The 18,563-nt window shown below is 37.2% G+C and overlaps 1 protein-coding gene across 1 annotated transcript in view; it reads left to right on the top strand.

Annotated features, from left to right (window-relative positions):
• The window catches only part of RYR3 (ryanodine receptor 3), a 326,090-nt gene that overhangs the window by 185,556 nt on the left and 121,971 nt on the right, over positions 1–18,563 (top strand). Inside the window, exons 45-53 of the mRNA XM_060760068.2 lie at positions 533–644; positions 1,679–1,799; positions 3,483–3,652; positions 6,177–6,397; positions 7,198–7,288; positions 8,299–8,439; positions 9,569–9,750; positions 10,116–10,194; positions 15,741–15,830. Of these exons, the coding sequence (XP_060616051.2) occupies positions 533–644; positions 1,679–1,799; positions 3,483–3,652; positions 6,177–6,397; positions 7,198–7,288; positions 8,299–8,439; positions 9,569–9,750; positions 10,116–10,194; positions 15,741–15,830 (1,207 nt within the window). The remainder of the gene's footprint in view (positions 1–532; positions 645–1,678; positions 1,800–3,482; positions 3,653–6,176; positions 6,398–7,197; positions 7,289–8,298; positions 8,440–9,568; positions 9,751–10,115; positions 10,195–15,740; positions 15,831–18,563) is intronic.

Here is an 18,563-nt window from a genome sequence, read left to right as displayed (position 1 = left end):
ACAGATATTGATCAATGAGCTGATACATTTCTTCATCCCTGCTGTCTGAGATTACTACATGGTTGCATCAGAATCTGGATTGCTCCATGGTTACATCAGTCACTGAGATTTGTCTAGTCATCCTGACTTCATAATTAATCATGAATATACTTAACTTATATACAAATCATAACACCCTTTCTATATTCATTATTAATTTCACGAATACATAATACACGTTCACATGATCCTGTGATAATTGGATTTTGAAAAAATTGGCTTGTGGAAAAAAGGAGTGGTGATAAAGCTTTAGTGGAGACACCTTTTCCCTATGATAATTCTTTCATGAGTGAACTTCCGTTCCGAGGGATAGATTTTTCTCACTTCCTGTTATCTTAGCCCCATTCTTAACTAGCTGTTTGTAAGTCAAATGTTTGTAACTCAGGGACTTCTAACCTGAGGTCAGTCAATAATAATGACATAATTTACATATTACTTAGAATTTTCTGAATGATAGAAAAAAAATGTTGATCCCTGCTTGATTTCCTTTTAGCAGTCTTGATGAAGATGAAGAAGAGGAAGGAGTAGTACACATGGGGAATGCAATTCTGTCCTTTTACTCTGCTCTTATAGATTTGCTTGGACGTTGTGCACCAGAAATGCATGTAAGTGGTTTTCTTCTTTGTGCAGAAGTAATTAAAAATCATATAAAATACTTTTCCAAATTAGCCACAAATATTTATGATTCACAACAAATGAGTCAATTTATCCTGTTTAAACTTCATGACTTATCAATAGTATTCAGTTTTAAAAGTCCCCAATTATAAATCTAGATAGATTTATATCCATCTAGAAATCTATCATTTTTTAATATTTTAAAAGGAAGGTTTGGGGAAAATGCTCATAAAAGCCCTCTTCTTGTCCCTCTCTGGACAGCAAGACCTTCTCATATATAATGGCTATTCAACTGACTGTCTGCCTCAAGAGTCAGTTGAATAGCCATTATATATAAGATCTTGTCAATACCACCAAAAGAACTTTCATACAAGTTATTTAACTAACACTGCCTTTTGAACTTTTACTGTAAAAACCCTTTCTGTGAGGATATTCCAGGAATATTTTTAATAAATGCCCAGATGGCTTTTTGAAAACTCTGCTCACCAATGATACCCTTTTAAACTCCTACTGTGTGCACTACTAAGATTCATGCTGTAGTGGTTATTTCAATTCACCCTTTATCCTGGATCTCTAGAATCTGAAGGGATGCTTTCTCCAGTTTGTAAAACACATACCTTAAGATCAATAAAGAAGTTCCACATGATGATCTTTGTGATAGGTTGGTTGGAAATAATTCCAATTGGACTTTTTGTTCAAACAAATACTCCTTCTAACCTTTATCCATATCTCTCAACGTGTGCGTCACAGAAAAGTCCCAGGTGGGACACTTGGCTGAGCATCAGTTATAGCAGCATTTTATTTCTGTATCAGTATTAATATAAATTCTCAAGGCAGTTCTGGATATTACAAACCAGTATTGACATATTTTTACACTTAGAAAATCCTGTACTTCCACATTAGTGAAGATGTGTGATTTCCTAGATTTATTGAGGTCACTGACTTTTCAGCGTGAACATAGTCAAGTTATTTTCTTTCTGGCTAATTAAATATTGAATAAAAAGACATTTTGATGTTTTAACAGCTTATCCAAACTGGAAAAGGAGAAGCTATTCGAATCAGGTCCATCTTGCGTTCCCTGGTACCAACGGAAGATTTGGTTGGAATAATAAGCATACCATTAAAATTACCAACAGTCAACAAAGGTAAATATGTGAGCGGTCCTAACTGGTACTGTGATGGGAGAATGAAATTTGTCAGATCACTTTCTACTTCTAAAGCCCAGTTAGTTTACAACAGCTGATGAGAGAATTTGAAGTAACAAGTGAACCAGGAATAAAAGGGTTTATCTCCAGTAAAGCTATCTGTGATCAACCCAAGAATCCCCACCATTAGTGCTAGATTTACATCCAAAGAGCTTTCCAGAGGCATAATGCTGCCCTTCCTAATAGATTTATTTAGAGTAAGTTTGGACTTTTTGAATGCCTGGAAAGGAAACTGATGGCTGACCCCCTGAGGTGGCGCTAGTGCTTCCCCGTATTTGTGGAATAACACTTGACTTATTCATTTTTTATTATTTATTTAAAACATTTATATTCTGTCCTTCTCACCCTGAAGGAGACTCAGAGCGGAGCACAGCATATATATGGCAAACATTCAATGTCAGGACAAGAATTCATTATATGCATACATAAACATTAAAAACATTTGTTTCAATATTAAAATACACTGTTTAAAACCGTTTTGATCATCTGCGTCAAATCTAATTGGCTTGATAAGGTATCACTGCTTTATTGCACTGTCTCGAAATCTTGGTCCCACAGCCAAGTTTTTACCATCCTTCTAAAGGACAGGAGGGAGGGGTCTGATCTGATCTCACAAGGAAAAGAGTTCCATAGCCAGGGGGTAATCACCGAGAAGGCCCTCTCTCTCGTCCCCACCATTGGTGCCTGTGACAATGGCAGGACCTCTTCAGAGGATCTTAATCTCCATGATGGTTCATAGGGGAAGATGCATTTGGACAGTTAAATTGGGCCAGGGCCATGTAGGGTTTTATAGGCCAAAGCCAGCACTTTAAATTGTGTCCTGTAGCAAACTGACAGCCAGTTGAGCTGGCATAACATGGGAGTTGTATGCTCCCTGTATGCTGCCCCAGTTATTAGCCTGGCTGCCTTTTGTTGGACTATTTGAAGCTTCCTAGCAGTCTTCAAAGGCAACCCCACATAGAGTGCATTGCAGTAGCCTATCATGGACATAATGAGAGCATGGACCACCGTAATCCATAATTTCAGATCCAAAACCTAACCTCTACTTAAACATGAACTAGTACAAGAGGGGAACAACTAAAACTATCAAAGTTCTGGAGCCCACGCTCTCTGTGTATCATCTTAAAGAGCTGGGTATGTTTAGTCTTCAAAAGAGAAGGTTGAGAGGAGACATGATAACCTTGTATAAATATCTGAAAGGGTGTCATAAGGAAGAAGGATCATGCTTGTTTTCTGGTTCCCTGGAAACTAGGACTCAGAGCAATGGGTTCAAATTACAGGAAAGGAGATTCCACCTGAACATTAGGAAGAACTTTCTGACTGTAAGAGCCGTTCAACAATGGAGCTCTGCCTTAGAGTGTGGTGGAAGCTCCTTCTTTGGAAGCTTTTAAACAAAGACTGGATGGCCATCTGCCAGGGGTACTTAAATTGTGCTTTTCCTGCATGGCAGGGGGTTGGACTAGATGGCCCATGTTGCCTCTTCCAACTCTATGATTCTATGATTCTATAAGGTAGCTGTACAATGTTACTTCAGTGCTCAAAAAAGCTATATCAAATGTATAAAGCAGTATTGAGTTTATATGACCAATTTTTTTTTATCAAAAAATGTATTTCTTTTTTCAGATGGAACAGTTAGTGAGCCAGACATGTCTGCGGGTTTCTGCCCTGATCATAAGGCACCAATGGTCCTCTTTCTAGATCGTGTCTATGGTATAAAGGACCAAAGTTTTCTTCTCCATCTCCTTGAAGTTGGATTTTTACCAGATTTAAGAGCTTGTGCATCATTAGATACAGTGAGTATTTTTCTTATTCTTCAACAGTACTCCAGCTTATGTAGAAGCTGAGTTTTGTTATCTGATAGTGGAAGAAGCTTTTATTTATTTATTTATTTTTATTTAAAGCATTTATATTCTGCCCTTCTTGCCCTGAACATATAAACAGCAAACATTCAATGAAGAAACATACTAGACTATAAACATACAAAAACATTAAAACCACTTACCCTTGATGTTAAAATCCTCTGTTTAAAACTGTCTCAAACATCCATATCGAATCTTGTTGGCATAATAAGGGTTCCTATTGCTGCCTCATTGCACAGTCCCAAAGGCTTGGTCCCATGGCCAAGTTTTTATCATCCTTCTAAATGACAGGAGGGAGGGAGCAATATAGGGAAAATAAGACAATATCTAATATTCTTTGTGAGATAAAGTTCTGCAAATTCTGATGTTATACTAAGTTTGCATTCAACTTTGCAAATCTGGTGATCTAGCTTTTTAAATATATAAGCTCATATAATTTTATTCCTATGCATCTGTGTTATATCTTTAAAATGTCTTTTACAGATCTAACTACAGATCTCATCCATGCCATGAGGTCACATAGGCAAGCAATGATCTTAGTCTTACTTTCCATTCTAGTGTGCCAATGCCACTTCCAATATAGAAATATATTCCGTCTCTTTTAACAATCCCAGTTGAGATAGCTTTGCCTTAGGATTGCCATCAGAAACAACATGAAAGTAAACAACAATGCCATATTTCCCCTAGCTTTTTTCTATCAGAGACAAGGCTTAGTTTTGTATCCTTTCTTCCTTGTATAGGTTCCCCATCATAGCATTTCTTGAACTGTGATTAATTGGGACCAACCAAGTTTGCCCAGCTCCTCTCAAGACAGAGAGGATTTTCAGCCCCAATTTTGCAAGGTGGTCCAGAATTTTTTAAAAATAATAAGTGCACACTTACAAATACCATATCAGGGATGTGAAAATTTCTAAAGATTCATTTTCCTTTAATATAAATATAAGCTACTAAAGTGCTTTTGTTAGCCACACTGCTTATTGCATATTTAATTTGGCTATAGAAATTCTGCAGTTAACATTTGACCTGCTGATAATGAAATGCCATAAAACACAAAAGGCTTAATTCTCTACTTCAGTGAACATCAAATACTACTTTTATGAAAGCAAAATGAAGTGTTCATAAGAAGTTCTAATGTTATTTGTCTATCTTTTACAAAGGCAAGTGATAATAGAAAATAGGTCTGGAGTAGAACATGAAACTGAAGATCTTCCCACTACTTTCCCTATGTTTTTCCTTAGTGCTATAATAATGTCAGAAAAGTCCACTGCCAATATCACACCATCCAAGCTATTCATAATTGATGGTTGTGGTAAAAATAGCTGTAGCAGATCATTCTACTGCAGGGAAAACTGCAAAGAGTTTTATGGCATCTTCAAATCTAACATGTTTTATTAGACATATGCTTTGATTGAAGCTTACTGTGTCATTTTGGCTGTCACAGACGAACACAACTAACCTGGAAATTCCTACTGCAGTGATTTGCTTTTGGATATAGCTGGATCTAACCAGAAATACAAAATCAGGAGATTGCTGTATATTCTTGCTCCTACTCCCACTTATGTTCCAGTAACATGTGAATAAGATTTATCTTTTTTTAAAAAATATGCATCATATAACCATCAGTTTTAAAATAACACTGTATAAATGAGAAGATAAGCACACACAGGATATAAATATCTAGAGATAGGTAAGCAAGGAAGATAGTAATATATGAAACTGCAATGAGAAAGTGTGGAAACCATTTTTTCCCAGAAATAGTGCAGATGTTTTAGTTATAATGGGGCCTGTACAGTTAATGATCTCTCAAGCTTACATCACTTTGTTGAAATATGTGATTGCCTGGTAGTTTCTGGACAGTTCTCTTTTTTATAGCCTGTCCATGTGAGATTTATCTATCCATTTATATAGACCACATGCAGCCCCCACATGTTATTTTTGACAGAGTTTTTCTGCCAAACATGGCCAGTTGTTCCCCTGAAACTTTCAGTGGTGCAATTAGCTATTAAGGCAAGCAGGTTTATTTTAAGTCTTACATGAAGTTTTACTTTCTAGATCTAACCACAGTGGATTTCAACCTTTGACCGGCGGGCTATGTTTACCTTGGTCGCTAAGAAATGTATGGGCTTCAGTCAAGTCTTATACAAAAAACCCTTAAGGTTGAAAATGAGTACATGTTCATCTGATGGTTTTATTTATCTTATCAGAAGCGAACCAAGGGTACAGTTGTACTGTATTTAAAAAACCCAAAGTTTAAAAAACTTGGAATTATAGCTGCTACTTGGAGTGCCTCTGGTGTTGCTATAAGAAAGTCCTCCACTGTACATGTGGTAGGTCTCAGACTGCATTGTAGTAAGTGGTCTGTGGTGACATTTTGTAATTGCAAGGTTTTCCCTAAACAGCCTCTATATTTACAACAACAGGTTTACATCTTTTAATAGTTTTGCATATTTTTATGCAGGTTTCTTTGAGTACTACAGAGACAGCTCTTGCTCTAAATAGATATATTTGCACAGCTGTGTTTCCCTTACTCACACGATGTGCTTCTCTCTTTTCGGGAACTGAGCATTATGTCTCTCTGATTGATTCCACACTTCATACAATATATCGTCTATCCAAAGGACGCTCTCTAACAAAAGCACAAAGGGACACTATTGAGGAATGCTTGCTTGCTATCTGTCAGTAAGTATGTGTACAAAATGCTTTTCTGTTTAATATAGCCAAATTACTACTATTTCTTGTGTATCCGTTGTCTGTGAAGACTCTAACTTCATGCAGATATAAGCATGAATTATATTCATCTTAGATTAAACTGCAACAGGATGTTCTAAGCTGAAGAAAGGAATTTTGGCAGTTGGGTGTAGTCCAGGGTCCAATGCATTGTTCATTTATTGAGCTGGATAGATATATTCTCATAATGCTCCAAATGGGAACATGATATAAAATGTAGATAGCATGATATAAAATGGCTTAAATAACTATTATTTTAAAATAAAGTAACATTATATAGCACATATAAAAATAATAACAAAATACTTTATTACAGCAGTTTCTGGTTGGGGAGGAATGTTGGGAAGCTTATACAACATATACTTTTTATACAAAAACAATGTATTTTGTATAAAATACAAATTTTGTGTAAAAAGCACTGATTTTGTGTAGAAGCAAAACATGAGAACATGGGTAAAACAACAGAAAATGTGAACATTCTTTGAATCTCAATGAAGTGTGATTTTTTAAATGCCTTTGTTCTTGCAATAAAAAAAAATAGCTAACGATTTTAAACCTCTACTTAAGAATAATGATATTATTCATAGTATGTTTCAGTCGTTCCTGGTTGAATGTATCTTATTTACTCTTCTGGTTTTGTTTCACTTTTGCTTAATGAAATTAGTTTTGTGCTCTAATTATTTTTATAGTTATCTTGTGACTTCATTCAAATATGTGTAGATTAGTAATTATTACTTTCTTTTCTGTAATAGCCATTTACGTCCTTCCATGCTACAGCAGCTTTTGCGACGGCTAGTCTTTGATGTACCTTCACTTAATGAATACTGTAAAATGCCTCTTAAGGTAACTATTGGGATTTCTGGTAATTGTATCAAATATTTCAATGTGTAATGTGACTTTTTTTTACATTTGTTTCAAAAAACAATTTGAAGGTTACCTGATTCCAGTGATTAAAATGTGTATCTGTATGAGAGGAGGCCACCTTGTTTGCTAATGATATTTGTCCCCAAGTTCAATGCACATAGCTGCCTCATATGCCCCACAAAGGTCTTGTTCAACCTACAGAAGTATGTCATCTGACCCACAGAAGTCCTAGGAAAGCCCCTTTCTCATGGCCTGCCTCTTGTGCAGGTGTACTCCTGTTGTGCTGCTCACCTTCCTATTTGGGAGGGCAAGTGGCATATATGGAGATCTCAATTATTTAATTATTAACTAGCCGTCCCCTGCCACATGTTGCTGTAGCCCAGTCTGTGTATATGTGTTTTGAGTGTGTATATGTGTGTGTATATATTTGTGTATATGCGTATATGTGTGTGTTTGTGTATATATGTGGTTTTGCACATGCGTTGTAATGCAATTTTTGATTTTTGTCTTTTTAAGTCCCTTCTGCAGTGTTTTTATGAGTGATGGTCACTCGTTGGCCTGATAGGTGTATTGTGTCCAAATTTGGTGTCAATTCCCCCAGTGGTTTTTGAGTTATGTTAATCCCACAAATGAGCATTACATTTTTATTTATATAGATTGAAGACAACAAAAAGTTTTGGTTTATGCTCCCAGTACTTTGAGAACTGCAGTAGATGATCAAGGGAATTATTGCTTTGTGTGCACAAAAGTACTTCTGTTAGAATAAAGCCACCAATACACAGAAACTGTTTTAAGAAAAAGTATATGCTTGCTTTGTAACAAAACAAGCAAATACAGATGTTACTATGTTATATTCAAAAATATTAATTTTTGAAACAAATATACAATAAAATAATTAATTTGACTATATTGATGCTTTTTGTTTTATAGATATTCATCTAATGTTGTTTTCTTCTATTAATGGATTTTTTCCCCTTTGCTATTCATAGCTTTTAACAAATCACTATGAGCAATGCTGGAAATACTACTGTTTGCCTTCAGGATGGGGAAATTATGGAATTGCAGCCGAAGAAGAGCTACATTTAACTGAAAAACTTTTCTGGGGAATATTTGATTCTCTTTCTTCTAAGGTAATAGTAGTAGTTCAGACAAAGATGTGCCTGTGCAGGATATACTACACTGCCTGTGCAGTGATACCAGCAAAACTTTAATGACCACCTTAATCACTCACGGCCCTTATTCAGACAACAAGATCAGTAGGGACTGTCAAAGACTTTCATGGCTGGAATCACTGGGTTGCTGTGAGCTTTCCAGGCTGTATGGCCATGTTCCAGAGTCATTTTCTCCTGACGTTTCACCCACATATATGCAGGCAGGAGAGAATGCTCCTGGAACATGGCCATATAGCCTGGAAAACTCAAAGCAACTCAATAGGGACCCATAGATTTAGCTGGAAAACACACTTTGCTTAATGCTATTATATTTATCCAACAGAATACTTGGTAATGCAGTATGCCCAACCCGAATATTTACTGTTCCCTAATCTAATCTATTGGACATGGTTAAAAAAAAGTCTGTTTAACTGCTCAGATCACCAGGACTACAGCACTGAATTGATTTAGTTGGGAACATGCTTGTGTGATTCGAGCAAAACTTTTGTTCAGTTCAGTAGGAACTGTGAATTTAAATAAAGATTATTTGATTACTTTCGATTTTGCCCTTATGCCAGGAAACATATTACTTTGGTAGACTGAGTATTCATTTGTTGACAATGTTTGTGATATTCAAAGTTTTGTACGAGCCATGGTTCAGCATGATCCAGCACAAATTCATTGGTCACTCATTTTTGTTCTACTGAATTGAACTCCAACAGAATTCAATTCAGAGAGTTCTATTTAGGCTTTGTTCCTGCTTTGTTAATGCAGGAACATAAAACTGAATTCACAATATAGGCAATATTTTCTGAACCAACAAGTTCTATTGAGCTCTTCTGCAATAAGATGTCTATTGCATATGTGTGCACTTATAACACACGAAAGAAGAAGACCTTTTAACAATAAAGAATTAAAATCCTTTGTCTTTCATCTCAACTCTACTTTCAAATCACTCTTGATTTAGAAGCTTGACTCTTCAAACAATTAATCTGAACAGAGTATATGCATTTAAAAATTGGCCTCCTCAATTGCTAATTCTGCTTCTTTATAGCTGTGTTGCCTTAACTAACGCTTTGCATGTTTTTCTATTGGGCTTTCCAACCAGTTCCTATCTCTCCTGCAGAAGTATGATCCAGATCTCTTCCGAATGGCCTTGCCTTGTTTAAGTGCAATAGCTGGGGCTTTGCCACCAGATTATTTAGACATCCAAATTACCACAATTTTAGAAAAGCAAACTTCAGTGGATGCTGAAGGAAACTTTGATCCCAAACCTGTTAACACAGTGAAGTGAGTCACGAGAAACTTATTCTTTATCATTAATCTGGGATTTTTACACAATCTATTTCTTTAATAAAATATAGCATTATATAAGATGGAGCTGTAACTAACTTGTTGCTTTTCCTCCAGATTTCTGGCTCCTTATTCCAAGTCATGGGGGAATATATTTATAATTATGTTGTTGGCTATTCCTTGTAAGCAGATTTGCTATTTTAAATATGTATTTTGCTGCATTTAAACCAGAATTGTGTGATTTAAGCTTTTATTTGCACTCATGAATATTTTATCTATTCTTGTAACATTAATATAAATGAATTATTAGGTATAGCTGTTGCCAATTGTATATAAGTAATATTCCTCTTCTGTGTTGTCAGTTTTATACTTCCTGAGAAGTTGGAATATATTGTCAACAAGTATGCTGAACATTCACATGATAAATGGGCCTGTGACAAGGTATGGATTATTATGAATCTGACAGTTGAGAGCAAAGGATAACTAAAGAACAAAGAGAACTGAATTACAAATTTGTCCAATATATCTGATATGACAAATTTGTCTTTCAGAATCCTGTTATTCTGTCACAGCAGCATATTCTACCAGGGCTTCTTAATATTTTTCTTATCAAAACAGTGAATTTTAGCAGCCCCTAAGCCTAGTAAAATTGCTACCATTGCATTAGTGTGGATTTTGTCTGTAGCCATTATTAATGGTTCTGAAAAGATTACTATATTTGTTATGTTTAATTTTGCTTTGAAAACAATGTTTTTGAGACAGACAATATTAATACTTTAGTGTGGAATCTTCTAGTTGAAGAATGTCCCTTTTATTGTTATTCTTCATTACTGCTTATCTTCCAAAGTAACATGCATTGACTTCGTACTGCTTACCTTTCTTATCTAGTGTTGTTGAGATGTTCTGTGCTGTTTTTAAGCAGAAAAATGAGATTTGTTGCTCTGTTGACAACATTCAGTAACACATGCCAGTAAGTATGGAAGGCAACAGCCCACACTTTCTTTAATCCTCAGACTAACCTATTGACAAATAAAAGGGCACTCCAGCCATTGTAGGCAACCTTGGTGCCTCCCACACTACCTGGACTATTGGTGGTGGTGGAGGGGGGAGCATTTGTTAGTGCAATAGAAAGGGTTTCTTGTTGCTAAGAATAGTGCAAGCTAAACCCCACTCACGGTCTCTGAATCACATAACTGGGTATTCTGTGCCTGCACAGAGCCTCTTTCAGAACATTCTAGAATCAGGTTTTGGCAGTAACCCTGCCCACTCTTCTGAGTAAGGAGTTAGTTTCTGCCAGTTGGCCTCTGCAACCACTTACAGGAAATTTGTGCTCCTTGTGGGCTTGCCATTTTTGGAAACCTTTCTTTTGGGACTTTGAGATATTACCGCTCGCCCGAAACTGCTCCATTGATGTAGATATAGAAGATTTTTTATTATGATCTGCATTCACCCTCCATCTCAGAAGTGGACTTGTTTTCCTTATCTGTCTTTTACTTTCCTGAATAATCCCCAGACCCAAGAGTCTCCGCCATCCACTCTGTCTCCAATGGAAGACCTGCAAACATTTATGGATCAAGTCCTTTAAATGGGCAGTACCCTAGGTCTCAAAGGGAAACAGTCTAATCAGCTCCACAGAGGACAGCTCCACCATCCACATGTTTAGCTTTCTCCGCAAACTTACTTCAAGTCATGAATAGCCTCCTGAATGAATCCTTCATTGGTACCATCTACTATCAAAAGAAAAATAATAGAATTCTGGTATAGGATCAATCACTCAAACTTGCCAAAGCCAAACTCTATGATTGTGGATGAGGCTCAAACAAAATCCTCACAAAAGCTCCATGCTGCCCCGGTGGACTAGGAAGCAAAGAAATTGATGCCATTGGAAGGAAATTGCATTCAGGAGCTCCACTGTTCACCTGTATATCTACTTATGGTACATGCATGGGCAACTATCAGAGGTATCTCTGGGACTCTAAGTCTTCTGCCTTCAAGAAGCTCATTGATAAAGACCGAAAAGCTCTCTTGACCTTTCAACAAGAGATCCCCTTCCTCACTCACCACCAGGTCCAGTTTTCAAAAAACACAGTGAACACTGCTGGCAAGATGCTATCTCATGCAGTTACCATTTGGTGCCATACTTGGTTGTGCTTGTTGAGCCTATCTCCTTTAATCTGACTCACGATAGAAGATATGCTGTTTGACGATGCCAGACTCTTCAATTAAGCTGTGAACTCTAAACTCAAAAATTATCAAGAGTTGAGAATCACGGCCACAAATCTGCCCTATATTCAGAGGAAGATGGCATCAGTTTCAATCCTTTTGGAGCAGGTTAAGCCCACCACTACAGAGGTTGAAGAGACACTCTCTGCTTTGACAGTACAATTCAAATCAATGCAAGCCACCCAAAACCCAGCAGAGGTACCATCTGCTGACTTCCAATGACATAAGAACTGACTGTTTCAGAAAGACCTCACAGATGCCAGCCATGCAGATCTTTGCAGACCCCTGTTAGGGTACACTACAGCCATTTCCAATCTAGAAGTCCCTCTATTTGGCAACCACCTCCACCTTTACCATTCTCCTTGGTCCACCATAACTAGAAATCAGTGGGTTCTCAACATCATTTATTCTGGTTATATTGTTGAGTTTGATTCTTTATCCCCTTCAGCAGCGTTTCTCAACCTGTGGGTCCCCAGGTGTTTTGGCCTACAGCTCCCAGAAATCCCAGCCAATTTACCAACTGTTAGGAATTGTGGGAGTTGAAGGCCAAAACATCACAGGCCGAGAACCACTACCCTACAGGGAAAGTGTACTGAACTCCACCATTACTCAAGCTATTGGAGAAATTGCTAACCTTCTTTGGAAAGGAGTCATGGAGCCCCTGCCCAAAGCAGACCATTCTAGGACTTGTTTTTCCTGCTACTTTACTATCCTGGCAAAGGATGGAGAACTCAGACCAATTTTAGATCTATGTTTTGTGAAAGGTTTCATAAAAACAAGACTGTTTAATATGATGACAGTGTCTTTTATCTTGCCTCTTCGATGCTATGGGGATTAGTTTGCTACTCTGTACCAGAGGTTTCTGGCTTTCTGCATCAGCCACTGCATCTTTCAATTCTGCATCCTACCCTTTGGACTTACAACAGCTTCAAGGTTATTTTAAAAGTGTATGGCAGAAGTAGCTGTCTTCTTTCAAAGCCATAACGCCATGTACACCTATTTGGATGACTGAGTGATAGTAGTTTAATCAAAATGTCTTCTGTCACAGAATATAAACTTTAATCTCAACCTTTTTGATGATCTCGGCCTTGTCATGAACCGCAAAATGTCACAACTGACAGCAACTCATTCCATCTGATTAATCAACACCACTTTGTCAAAAGACAGTTTCCACAACTTGTGTTGTTTCACCCCCATTGGCTAAACTGCTGCAGACTTCAAGCAAAGGACTTCTGGCCTCAATGACAGCAGTCACACCCTTCACTTCTCTGCACATGAAACTATTTCAGTTGTGATTCCTCAGGGCTTTCAACCAATTCACATATTCACAGATGAAGTACCTCAAGATCTCAGACCTCGGCCTCCGACCCCATTTTATAGGGGTTCTGTTTCTCCAGAACATGGCCTGTCAAGAAACACAGATGCATCACACAGGTAGTTTTCCATCACAAAACTACCTGGAACTTCTCATAGTTTCAAAACTCTCAGATTCTTTGAGTCTGTCATCCCAAATTTGAGACTCCAGGTCTTGACAGACAATACCATGACCATGTTCTACATAAACAAACAAGGTTGCACCATCTCCAGTCACTAACACTTGACCTGTGGCTCTGGTGCATCTGAAGAAGGATCTTCCTAATTATAGTTCACCTTCTGGGAGAAGAGAATCTTCTCACAAACTCCCTAAGCAGAGCACCAATATCATGCCATGAATGACAACTTCACCCACCAACTCTTCATGCCCTCTTCCACTTGTGGGGAATTCAAAAGACCAAGTTCTTTGCCACAGAGGATAACATTCAGTGCCCACTTTTCTGTGCCCAGAAATGTCCAAACCCACCCAAATGTTGCATGGGTGATGCATTGCTCATGAAATGACAAGGACATCTCTTTCTGGCCTCCTCTCTGATACTGCTGATTCCTCTGATGCTGCTGATTCCTTAAGAAACTCAAAATGGATTCAACTTGGTGTGTTCTAGTTTCACTGTGGTAGCCAAAGCTGGTTTGACCAGTTACTCGAGATGCCTCGACACAGATTTCACAACTTCTCTCCCTGCAACAGTCTTCTGACAATTGCAGGTGGTTGGTTCAACATCAGGACATTTTGACAAATTGGTTTCTAGCTTCCTTTAATCCCTCTGTGTGTTGGGTTCTAGCGGCCTACCATAAACCAATCACCAAAAAGTCATATGACTTTAAAGGGGTATGTTTTGTTTTTTGGACCCTCAGCAGGCCACCAATGTGCATGTCCAGGAGTTTTGGGGTTCATTGGCTGCTAATTTGCTATCATTGTCATCACTCAAGGTCTAATTGTCTGCTATTTCCTGGAATTTGCCAAAACAAGATAGACTAACCAGTTGTGTTAATATATAGACTACCCAGTTGTGTGAATTCATAAATGACCACTCAAAGACATACAGTTATAGGTAAGCAATGTGTCCTTCTCCAGATCAACTTGACTAAAGAAGATAAGCAGTAAATTGTTACACAATGACAAATGACACAAGTAACTGGACAGCTTGCAGTTCCAGTCTTCTTCCCAACAAGATAATGAATGAGATGTAGTCAGCCTTTCACATTCACTAGGATTAAGGGTTCAGATATGGAAGACTGGCTGTATTATTGAAAAACATTTCTTCAAGATCTACTTTGTTATTTTAAACATTCTTCCTCTATTAAAAATTCCTTCAGTAACTGCTGATTAACTTGTCTGTTGAGTTTATATATATATTAGTTTCTAGTTTGTCTCTTTTGTTCAATTCTGAACTCTCCCTCCTCCCAACTTTTTGATGCATCTTCACATGGCATGTTTATGCCTATCAATCTCATAGGCTTTGGAAGGTTTGTGTACTATTTGTGGAGGCAAATATCCTCCTTCAGGCAGACATTACTAGTGCTTGCCATATCTTAAAGAAAGCCACTTAGCGTATTTATCTAGACACTGCCAAGACACTGCAAAACAAAGCAGAAGGCCTCTTGATTAAACTGCTTTGGTTTTTCCCCCCATTTGAGACTAGCCCCATTTTGTTGCAGTTAACATAGGATTGTTCTGTCACATCTGGAAACTCCATCCTGCTATTATGCATTGGAGAAAATCTGAAGTAGACTCCTTGTGTAAAATTAGAGAATCTGCATGTCTGGAGAGACTCTTCACTTCAGAATTCCTGCACCAATACATAGATAGTGGCAGAAGAGAGCTGACAAGAACCTTGACAAAGGGGAGGTGAGGGTGATTGGAGTCACCCCTTCGTCACTCATAGGCTAAGAGTATTGGATTGAAATAGTTTACATGATTTTAGTAATTGCAGAAAGGCTGAGTTTGTGCAAATTGTAGAAGCACAAAGCATCTGTATACTTCACATTAGAAGCAAAAGAACCATCTTAAAGCATAATTTAATTCATATAGCAGTATAAGTGAGACATGGGATAATTGTGTAATTTTCTCTTTGTATTTCTTATGGCTCTATTTCCTCATTGTATGTATAAAGTGCCCATCTTCAAAACTAATTTCTTGTGGGATTCACGTGCAATTGTGCTTTAGTATTATACCAAAGCATGATGTTGATTCTTTTGTACTTACTCCTTAGCATCTAGAGATCTTCGTTCCATCCGAATATAGAACTCTGGTTTCTTTCTTCTTGTCATTTATAGATCAATTCATCTAGTTCTTTTTCTTTTAAAATTACCATCTGTGTGAGTTGCAATCATAGCCATCTCAGGCAATTAGTTTCATAGCTAATTATGCATTCTGTGAATGTTTTCAGAGTAATAGTGGATGGAAGTATGCTGCTTCACTTGATGAAAATATGAAGATGCATCCTTTAATAAGGCCCTTTAAAACTTTGACTGACAAGGTAATGAAGGAAAACTTACAGTATTTTATTTAGTGACATAATAAAAGGGTTTGGCACACCTTTCATTAATATATTAATATTGTTACCTGCACAATAAGAAACAAAATGTGGTATGATGCCCTATATAGTTTAGCTAGCCAAAATGTGCACAGAGAGACTACCATTTAGAATTTAAAGCTCAGTCTAGTTTACTTCCTTACTCATTTACAATTATATGTTAGTTCTTAAACAGCAGTCACAGTACAAATATTAAATATTAAATTTAAGTACTGATCAATTGCACATATATGTTATAGTCCACTTTTGGCTAGGATCATGTTAGTGAGTTATATCACTGTAAATCCAATATGCTATGGTAATCTACTTTTGGGGCATTGTGGAGATCAGAGTTCTTTTCTGGCAATGCAGAATTCTTTACTGACTCAAATCTCCCACATACCAGTTTTTAAGCCATACACTACCACCCCAGCCCCATCATTCTAGCAACATAACCCCCCCCCCCAACTATCCCATCATTTTTTAAGAAATAGGTCCCCTCCTCCCCCTTGCTATTTATGCATTGTTGAAGGGTGAGGTGGAGACAGTGAAAATGTGTTCAGCTATTGTATTGTAGTTGAACATGCTGCAAGGATATAATATGCAGGACCTTTTGAGGGTCTCTGGGGGTTCTTGCAATACCTTTTGAGCACATCCAGCTGCAGAAGTAGGTGGGCATATCTCCAGCAATCTTCCAGGTCTCCAACAATACAGAAATTGCCACATTGGGCAGGCTGAAAAACGTAAGATTTTCGTTAGCAGTTGGAGATACAGGGATAACCAACTGCTAACAAAATGTAACTACATACCAGGCATATATTTCTAAAATGCAAAATCTCAGTCATTATATTCATATACATGCCTTACTCTTAATGGACATCTTTTGGACTAAATCCATGATGTTCTCTGATTAGGAAAATAAATTTTTTAGCAATTAGAAATAATTCATAGATAACTGACTAGTGAAATGACATTTCCCTAGCTATTTTTCAGTTACTACTATATAGTACTTCTGTTGTTTTAAATTTCACACTGCTGACAAGTTTTCCTAGCACAGAATAAATAATATTCTGTTATTCTTGTATGGAAGACATTATGGATTTTTTTTAAAACTACAAGACTTCGACTCTACATTTAGGATTAGAACTTAATTGTTAGCCCATTGAGTAGGTCCAGTTACTGAATTTCAAGTCAGCACATGTAAATCCATTTGATCTAATAGATTTGAGACCAACTCTTGAATTTAGCCCTTCACCTAGTTTAATTCATTGTAACTTTGCATTTAATCATGAATTTAATCATGAAGGCTGTGTCCTATACGTCCCTCAATATCTCGCCCTTATTGCCTATTTGTCCCTCCATAGTGATATTATTTACTTAAAATAGGTACAGTAGTTTGTGAAAGCCTATTGTCATGGGTGCAGGTTCACCATTGTTTTTTCAGAAGGATCACTAGTTGGTGGTCTTGGATAATACTTGACATTTCATCAGTAGGAATGACCCAGAGGAGATAATGTTATGATAATGGCAATAAAATGACAAATATGATTCAGTATAAACAAGTGTAAAGTGATGTTCTTTGGGGGGGGGGGGGGGGGTAACTTCATGCTTGCATCAATATTGTCTGAGCTAATGGGGATTATTCAGAAAAGAAATTTGTTGATCTATGGGATAACTCAATAACAGTATTAGCCCAGAGTGTAGCCACCGTAAAACAACAAATTCCATGCTGGAGATTATTTGGAAAAGAATTGAAAATAATAACTGCAGATAGCATAATTTCTTCACACTAGTCTACGGTGCAGACACATTTGGAATACTATGTACTGTTTTGATCACCACACCTCAAAAAGATATTGTAGACAAGAAATGTGCAGAAAGGGGACTCCAAATTATTAAAGTTAATACAACAACTTTTCTGTGAAAAAAGTTGCAATGTTTGAGACTTTTAAGTTTAGCAAAATATGGGTAAATGTGTGCATAATAGAAGTGAGTAGAATTATGCATGGTGTGGGAACGTAGATAAGGAGAAAATGTTATTTGTTTCTCTCTCTCAAGCTTGGGTTCATTCAATAATATCAAATTATTCAGGACACACTAAAGGAAGTACTTCTTCCTAACAACATAGTTTCTGCATAATTCACGTGCCAATTCGCAGTGTGAAATTTGCTGTACTAGATTAATTTGCTGAATTTGATGCAAGATGTAATGATGGCTGCCAATTTAATTTGCTGTAAAAAGAGATATTAATGAAGAAATAGCCACACTGAAGTGCCTCTTCAGTGAAAAAGCCCCTTCTTTTTAGCACTCTCTCTCCTTTCTGTATCCTTTTTAACCCATGAAGTTGCATGCTGGAAGTGGATTAGATAAATTTATGAAGGATAGAATGATCAATGCCTGCTAGTCTGAATGTTTATGTATCCCTTGCAGTATGAAAGGCAATGCGCCTCTGAATATCAGTTATCCAGAAACACAAGATGAAAGGTACAGTTGCATTTGTGGCCAACTGATTGGCCATAGTTTGAACAGAATGGACTAGACAAGTCTTCAGTTTGATCCAACATGGATCTTCTTGCCTTGGTATCATTACATAAGTTTTAGTCAGATCATGTTCTTAAGCTTGGTATGATCTTTGCGTGTTGAGACAATCAGACCTTGGAGCTTACATCCTATTTATTAGATAGTATTAATCTTCAG

Source organism: Anolis sagrei, chromosome 1 (genome assembly GCF_037176765.1).
Source record: "Anolis sagrei isolate rAnoSag1 chromosome 1, rAnoSag1.mat, whole genome shotgun sequence".
Taxonomy (NCBI): Eukaryota; Metazoa; Chordata; class Lepidosauria; order Squamata; family Dactyloidae; genus Anolis; species Anolis sagrei.
This window is presented reverse-complemented; position numbering and strand designations above follow the sequence as displayed.